The 8,401-nt window shown below is 57.8% G+C and overlaps 1 protein-coding gene across 1 annotated transcript in view; it reads left to right on the top strand.

The window, feature by feature from the left end:
• Nucleotides 1-8,161, top strand: part of LOC104465644 (voltage-dependent R-type calcium channel subunit alpha-1E-like) — a gene marked incomplete at its 3' end in the record, with an annotated part of 9,267 nt that extends 1,106 nt beyond the window's left edge. Inside the window, exons 2-3 of the mRNA XM_010078772.1 lie at nt 7,475-7,580; nt 8,022-8,161. Of these exons, the coding sequence (XP_010077074.1) occupies nt 7,475-7,580; nt 8,022-8,161 (246 nt within the window). The remainder of the gene's footprint in view (nt 1-7,474; nt 7,581-8,021) is intronic.
• Between the last annotated feature and the right edge of the window lie 240 nt (nt 8,162-8,401).

Raw genomic sequence — 8,401 nt, 5'->3', positions numbered from 1 at the left:
CCATCATCCTGGGCTTGCTTCCTACCAAGACCCCCTCCTGGACTTTGCTCCCCACCAAGGAGCTGAGCCTGAAAACTTCAGCATGGCCATGCTTTGGCTTGAGGACCCTCCCCGTGCCATTTTCTGCAGTGGTGATTACATGCAGCTCTCGCCGCTGCTGCTTTTCTCTCCCTGCAACTTGTTGGTTAAGTTGCTGGCTCCTCCGGCGGGCGCGGGAGAGCTTGCCCTGGGTGCCGAGCAGCGATGCCTTGGGCTGCTGCAACAGGTACCTGGGGGAACCCCTCCGGTGAGATGCAGGGATGCAGGATAGGTCACCCACCCTGCTGAGCATCACCAGGGAAATGGTCCCTTTGCTGCTCTTGCACATCAGGCTGAGCCTCTGCCAGCAGGAGCTGCTCCTGGCAGGGGAGCTGCAAAATCCCCAGGCTTGGGGGGGTGACCTGGGGGTGAAAGGGGTGAATTCCCCATGGCATCCCTAAATCTGGCCCTGCCGGCAGCGCCTGCGGGGTTGGCGGCTGCGGGAGCATCGGTGCAGCAGTGAGCGCGGGGACGTGGCAGCTCAGCTGTGAGCCCTGCAGAATATGCCAAAGATTCTGGAATAAGGGTTCTTTCAGCGCAGTGTGGGAGGGCCCTCACCCCTTTGGCTTTCGTTTAAAGCGAGAAGGAGCTGGGGTGCTGCTGCTGGGCCAGCACTCCCTGCGTGGGCTGGGGTCCCGTGCCGGCGTGATGTCTCATCTCCAGGCAGCCGCTGTCTCCTAGAGACTAGAGTTTCACCAGCGTGCTCGGTAAAAACTCCCCCAGCATTGTTCTTTCCTGGAATTTGCAATGCATGAGGGAGATGGGCTCATTTGATATTTTTTTTTTCCAGAAGTAAGTGACATTATCCCCATGTGAGTGCTGGGAACGGGCGTGTTCCAGGTGCAGGAGCTGAGCATCCCTGGCTGCCATCTCTTTCTAAGAAACTCACCCACCCTAGAACTCCTCTGCTTCACTTGAGCTTTTGAGGGCTTGGGGATGGATGTGGTTTTTTGGTGATGAGTTTGGTGATGTTGGCCAAACAAGTTGTCCCCATCCTTGTATTTGTAGCCTGGCACACGCAGCCAGTGCCTTTCGGTAGGGCCAGGAAAAATGTGGGAGCATCTCGGTTGCCTGGCCCGGAGCCCATGGCATCGCTCCTGGGCGAGGGTGGTTTGGGGAGGTGAGCATTGGAGTTTGGCCACAGTCAATGAGAGCTGCTGGCCCGGGGAGGGAGGTGGCTGGTCCTGGTGCTGCGGGTCAGAATGGGGAACGGCACCAAGGCAAGCCAAGGGGGCTGGGGTGGAGTGCGTGGGGGAGTGGAAGCTCTTCTTCATCCAGCTCCAGTTGACTAGGTAATAGGGCTAAAAATAACTGGTGATTCAGGCCTGGATATCTGCTGGGTAACTGTATAATTATAACCAGCAGCCTCTGCAGTTTGGTTTCCCGGTGTAAATAGGGATGATGCATGGAGGGAAAGGAGGAGAAATACGAGCAACTGGGCTTGGGATGCAGCTCCGTGGGGAGACGAGCCTTTGAGTTTCTCACCGTGTGTTACCTCTGCTGGAGCTGCTCTTTTTACCAGTCCTGCCCAAAATGCGAGGCAGCTGCTGTTTTGGCTGTAGGAACATCTCCCTCCTCTTCTCCTTCGGAAGCACAGCCTGGTCCTGCCTGCTCTCCTCCCGCTGCCGGCCAGGCCTTTCGCCCTGATTTCATTTGTTTGGCTGCCTGGAAAGCTACAATTCAGTTAGCACATGAGATGGGCTGCAGCTCATCTAGATCTGCTCCCTTCTTCAGCTACTTAATCACATTTGACCTGGATAAGATCCTTCTCCCGCCCCAGAAAGGCCAGATGACATTGTGTGGCTCTGGCTCTGTCCCCAAGGACAGCCCCTGGCTGCAGGTGCACGCCGGCCACTAGCCCTGTCCCCCGGGTTTGGCAGGGGAGAGGGATGTCTGTCAGTCCTCTGGGGACCTTGGGATGTTTGTCAGCCCTATAGGGACCCTGCTGTTCCCTGCAGTGAGGGATTGCTCCTATCTCGGCCCCTCGAAGGACCAAATCAGGTGTTGGGTTGGCCAAAAGCATCCAGGATGTCTGCAGTGTGCATCCCCAGTCCAACACGCATGGGGATTTTGCTCCATGGGATGCACACCCACGTGCGCCCGAACCATTTCGCTCGTGATGACTCCCATTTTGACCCGGGCATCGCAGGTGCTGCATGGGCACTGCCCCGTGGGGGCCCTGGCAGCGTTATGCCCCACCTGGGCAAGCGTCTCCTGCACCTCTGCTTTTGCCTGGCCAAGATTTTGGCAGGTCTTGCCTCCCTGCAGTGAAGAGCTGCGCCATGTCGTGCCATCCTTGGGCATCTCCCTACTTGTGCTACCCAAGAACGTCTCTCTTTTTTAAAAATTTTATTATTTATTTTTTTTTAAAATTTTCCTCCCTTCCAAGGCTGTTTTCTGTGCCCTTCATTCATCAGATTTTAAAATGTTGTTTTTTTGGGGAGGGGCGAGTAGGTGTAATGGCAGGGGCGTCGCCGGGGAAGAGTGAGGCAGCCTGTCAGATGGTTGAATTTAAACAGAGGCAGCTGTTGTCATGGTGACACCAAGTTGCATCCTGTTGCTGTGGCAACCAAAGTTAAAAAACTGATGTTAAGGCAGGAACATCACATGATGTGGTTCTTTTTTGTTAAAAAAGAAAAAAAAAGGAGGAGGAGAGGAAAGAGATTTGATTTCCAGTTTTTAAGCACAGGGTGAGGTGGGGAAGAAGGAGAGGCATCTCCACGGAGCTGTTTGCACGTGGCAGGCAGGCGCCTGCATCCCTATGGGAGCGGCAGCAATGCAGGCAGCTCTGCCCGACCAGCTCCTGGCTGGCACTGCCGTCTGTTTAGCCCCTGATGCCACATTTTGGAGTCACAAGCAGCAACATCTGTGGCTGCAGATAGTGAGTGGAGTCTCTGAAGTCGAGGCATGCCCGTGCAGTGAGATTTTGGCAGGCTGAGCATCTCGCCTGGGTGCTCCCCACAAGCTGTGCAGAGCCACAAGCACAACCCCAAGCCCATGCTCTCTCTCCTGAGCCCGTTTTGCTGGGTGTGTTTGGGGTCTGTGGGCACCTTGTCCCTCTGGACATCACTTTCTGCCAACCCCAGCAAAGCAGGGATGGGCTGGGAGTGCTGGGTGGCAGGGCACAGGGATGGGGACAGCCCCAAGGGACCATGGCTCTGCAGCTGCTGGAGGGCACTGGGCAGCCCTATCTGCTGGGCGAAGATCCCTCGTGTCCTTGGGGACAAGCCAGGAGGGTGCTGTAGGGCTGGAGAAACCCTGAGCTGAATTAGGACTCCTCGTGGTCTTTGCTCCATTTGGCGTTTTGGGTTTCTCTTGGAAAACAGCCTTGGGGAGGAGGTGCTGGCTTTCCTGCTGGGGTGCAGAGCAGAGAGGGGTCAGGGTGTCCTGGGGATGGGGAAGGGGGGAGTCTTTGTTCCTGGCGTGCCCTGGGTGGACAGGGCACGGGAAAGTCTGTATGGGGCAGACAGTTGGGCAGGGTTGGGACCAGCGAGATGAAGTCCAAATATGAAGGAACTGAAGCTCCCTCTTATCAGCACCCAGGGAGGAGGGAAAGCCCCTTGGTGCGGCAGGTCCTGGGGAGTGGTGGGAAATGGAGACTTGAGTTTCTAGGTGTTGGAGCTGGGCTGGGTGACACAGGCAGGGCGAGGGGTTAAATCGCTTCTGTCCTTCTCGCTGACCCACTGGGGTAGGCTTCCCCAGGAGCTCTTCTGGAGATGCCCACATAGCCCCACTCCTCTGTCTCTTCTCCTTCCCCACCTGCCTGCCCAGGAGTGGGGAGAAGGGATGGTCACCGAAGTGATGAAGGGATGGAGGGGGGCTCTCCACAGCTCCCAGCCCTCACCTGCATCTGGGGAGGAATTTATCTCGCACCCAGCCTCTCGGGGAGGTTGCATCGATATGCCATCAGCACCATAAACCCATCTTCGGGGCTTGGACCTGGGCATACCCCCTGCGTTAGCAATCGAGATGTTCTGGGGGGGCTGGTTTTGGCAACCACCTGGGGAGGGAGGTGAAGAGGGGGGTCACAGCTGGAAGCAAGGATGCACAGCGGGCTGGGCATCTCCGCAGTGCTCCCTGCCAGACCCACCAAGGAGCTCCAGCTCCAGGTGTGGGGTTAGCCCACGGTGCCTGCTCTGGGTGGGCTGAGGCATGGGTCTGGGGGGGGTTCACGTGGCCTGGGGACACCTTCCCCACCTCAAATGCACCGGGAGGGACGCGTGGAGCTGTGGGTGTGGCGTGCGCTGCGATCAGCGGAGTTGCTAAGGAAACAAGTCAACGGCGCAGGGGAGAGAGCGGTGGGTAAAGGAGATAAATCAATAAGAAAACCTATTTTTATCGGCTCCCTAATGATCCTCCAGGAGAAGCCAGACGAAGGAGGGAGGAGAAGGCTGGAGGGAGACGGGCTTTCATTATCGGGCTCGGAGGGAGGCAAGTGCTACTCTGCATTTTGGGTGGCTGGAAGGTCGTGTAATTAGACACTTAATGAGAGAGGAAAGGAAGGAGCGATAGCGCATTGGCTGGTGGGCTCCAGCCCTGAGCCAGGAGGATGCTTGCTTGGCAGAGGTGGAGTAAAATTTCCCTTGGGGAGGGTTTTTTTTTTTACCCTTGGATTCTCAAAACTTGGCACAGATGGAGTGACAGGGGCGTGGGATTTGCAGCTCTCCCCCAGCGCCAGATGTGATAACTCAGGCTCGGGTCCTTGGAAAATTGGGTTTTCCCTTAGACTTGGTATCTGTTGACCCACGTGCCACACACTCGATGGAGGTGGAGCAGGGATGCGGTCCCATGGCTGTGACAGATGTGCACTGTCCTGGCACTGTCAAGCTAGATGTTGGAGCCAGCAAGGAAATATAGGGACGAGCTGAGCCGTTAGAGGTGGTCCTGGGCCCCCCAGGTAGGGCTTCCACACTGCCGGCTTTGGAGAAGTTGGGTTTTTCCCACGCCGGGCTGTTTTCCCTGTGGGACTAGCGGCCACAGGAGGGAGGAGGCGGCGGTGGATGCCTGGCGCAGTGGCGGGGAGCAGGGGATGCTCGGCGGGTTTAGGTGTGCTGGGGAGGACAGACGGACTCGCCGTGCCTTTCCCACACTTCTCATCTAGGCAAATGTGCCTAGCGCCTGGGGAGCTGGCTGCACTGCCCCGCTAACATGCTGTCTGCTTTTAAGCCTGTGCTAATTGCTCACAGACTTTCAGGAAAATTAAACAAAAAGACCCCGAAGAGGCCGGTGGCTCAGGGCCAAGCGCCGCGGGCTGCGTCTCGGCTGAAGCGTGCAGCTGGAGGTGGGAAGCAGGGAAAGCACGTGGCTGTGCGATGAAATCCTCACGTGTGATAAGCCTCCGAGGAAAGCTTTTGGGGGCTGGCCCCCCCCTCCCCGAGCACAGGGAGCTGCTGGCAATTCCTGCCCAGCTTGCACCGAGGTCCGAGCCCGTAGGAGCGAGCTTTGCGGCAGTGTCTCTTTTGGTTTGCCGTTAACTTAGCAATCATTAATTTCCCTGAGTGGCCTTTTAAATGCCTTGGCTGGATCTTTCCTGGCTCTTCTCCCTCCCAGGCTTGATACGTCCCAGCTCCTGCGGGCTCTCCTTGGCTGCCCCTCCTGCCAGCTCTCTGGGGACCCACTCCCCTGCCCAGCCCCGCTCCCACCGTGCCGTGCCGCAGCGTGCACAAGCCACTGGGGTCACTGCATGGTTTCCAGTTTCCCATGCTCGTGGCCAGCACTGGGATGTCTTCTCTTGCCCACTGGTTTAAAGCCTCTTGCTGTAGTCAGTGGCTTCAGTGGCCAAAAGGCAAGGTTGCAAAAGAGAAAATCATCCCTTTTCGATGGCCGGGGTGCTGGCAGCCACTGGCCTGAGCAGTGCAAACCCGAAGCTGCTGGGTCTGGAGGAGCCTGGTGCGGTGGGGAAGGGCTCAGCCGGGTTGCTGCTCCCTGTGCCAGCTTGGGACAGTAGGACCGTGTGTGATTTCTTTATGGGTATATCCATCCCAGGTGGGATCACATCCCCTTTCCGTAGACAAGCCTTGGGAAGGTGGCAGTCCCCTCCCGGCGTGGCTGCTGACGCCAGTGGTGACAGTCGGTGGGTTTCTGGCATGGAGGGAGCGGGGAAGGGATGTGCTGCCTGCTGATGAATCTCGCCTCATTTATTGAGGACAACAGGGCTTTTATTGCAAAGATACGGTAAAGATGGATGGGAAACTGGAAAGATGTGGCCGTCCTGTTGCTTGGAAGTGCTTTGTTTTCGGGGCTTGGTGGTGAGCCAGGCAGGAGGAGCTCTCGGTGGCCCCTGTGAAGCAAAAGGCAGGAGGGAGCTGAGTTTGAGGTGCTTTCCTGGCCATCAGCCTACCCTTTCCTCTGATCTCCTTCCCACTCACTCAGCTCCTCAGATGCCAGCATCTGCTGCCACTTGTCCTGGTGCGGGGCTGCTCCTGGAGGTGCGTAAGCCCTAGACATGTCTGCAGGATGTAGGATGCTCGTAAGGGTCCAGCAAGATCCTGCCGTTAAGGTGCTACTACCCCTTGGGGGTCTCACTGGAGTGTGGCTGAGCTGGGACATCTCCAAAGGGAGCTTCCACTCTGCTCAGACCCCGGCACCATCAGTGTCTTGAGTTGCCAGTGCTCAGCTCGGTGCTGTGCAGCTCCCAGCTCTGCCTGGGCTCGCCTGGCCACCCGTGGGGTGCTTGGCAAGGGACCCGCGGTTTCCAGGGCACGTCCACCTTGCCAACGCAGGACATGAGGTGGGCTGATCCAGGTGGGATCCCCAAGACCTGCCAGGGATGCCGTGCAGATGGTCCCTCCCCCAGGGATGCTTTAGGACCAGGGCTGCTGATAGCCTATGACACGTGTCCCCCCCCCACCTCCAAGCCCCATCTCCTGCTGCTCCGTGAAGGAAAAAGAATGCGAGCAGCAGGGCCATGGCATGCAGGGACGTGCCAGCTCTGGCCACCAGCATGCCATGCCAGGGAGAGCCTCCCTGACGCTGCCAGGGACCCTGACAAACCCTTTCCAGACACAGACCAGCCTGGGTGTGCACCTTCATACTCGAGTCTGTCCTTCTGCCTTCCCACCACAAGCAGCATCTCTCTCCCAGGAGAGTTCCCAGCCCAGCAAAGGCCATCGGTTAATGTCCCATGAATTTGGGAAGGAGGTGATGAGGCTCAGAAGGTCTCCAGTGAGGAAGGTCTTAGGAGCTCTTGGTTCTCTTGTCACCCCTCTCATTTCCAAACAGCACCAAAGTGGGCTTCACCCTCCAGCCCAGGAGCAGTGGGAGGTGAAACCTGGGCCGCGTGTGTGCGTGTTCCTGCGGGGAAAGTGGAACAGGTGAAATAAAGGGTGGGCAGGGGCGGGCTGGCGGGTTGGGGACATCTCATCCACCTCTTCTCTGCTCCTTAACTCCTCTCCACTCCCTTCGAGTACATGATCCTGGCGACCATCATTGCCAACTGCATTGTGCTGGCCCTCGAGCAGCACCTCCCCGAGGATGACAAGACGCCCATGTCACGGAGATTAGTAAGTACCCTGCGGCCGTCCCTCTCCCCCCTGCATCGGGGCGTCTTGCGGGTGGGCAGGGGCACCAGCCAAGGGGAGCCACCCCAGCCCAACAGTCAATTTCTTTTGGTGTCGGGGTGGTAGGGCAGGAGGTTTCCTCTGGAACCGGCCCCTCCAGCCTTCCTGGGCTGCTGTCACACACTCCTCCTCCATCAAAAGGGTTGAGGAAGGTTTAAGCCCCTTTAAAAGTGGGGTAGGGAAGGGGGACTGGGCAACTTGGGTGGGTTGTACCCCTGGGTTTTTGTTTCAAAGGCTAAGGAAGGGCTGGGAGAGCTCCCAAAGGGGAGGATGGAGCTGGGGAAGGTGGGATGGGATGGATGGGAGTTGGGTCAATGTGAAATGGCTGGAGCTGTGTTTGATTCATCTCCTCCTCTGACCGTGTCACTGGTTCCCCTCTGGCAGGAGAAGACTGAGCCCTACTTCATTGGGATTTTCTGCTTCGAGGCTGGGATTAAGATCGTGGCTCTGGGGTTCGTTTTCCACAAGGGCTCCTACCTGCGCAACGGCTGGAACGTCATGGACTTCATTGTGGTCCTCAGCGGGTGAGTCGGGCAGCGCAAGACTGTTGGTGGCATTGGGCAGCTGGGCACGCGGGCTTGTCCTGGTGGGCACACGACCTCCAGGATGCAGGGCAAAGCCCTGTTTTGCCGTTGTCGGTGGTGTTTCTTCATTCCAATTAGGGAGGGGAGGATGGTTCCCCACACTGGAGGCTCTGGTGTTTGCTTTGCTGTGGGAAGCTGATGGTGGGATGAGGTTCCCCATCGGGGGAGGAGGGCTGGCTC

The sequence above is a fragment of the Pterocles gutturalis genome, unplaced genomic scaffold (genome assembly GCF_000699245.1).
Source record: "Pterocles gutturalis isolate BGI_N339 unplaced genomic scaffold, ASM69924v1 scaffold16933, whole genome shotgun sequence".
NCBI lineage: Eukaryota > Metazoa > Chordata > Aves > Pterocliformes > Pteroclidae > Pterocles > Pterocles gutturalis.
Note: the sequence above shows the minus strand (reverse complement) of the source record. Positions and strands in the feature narration are given on the sequence as shown.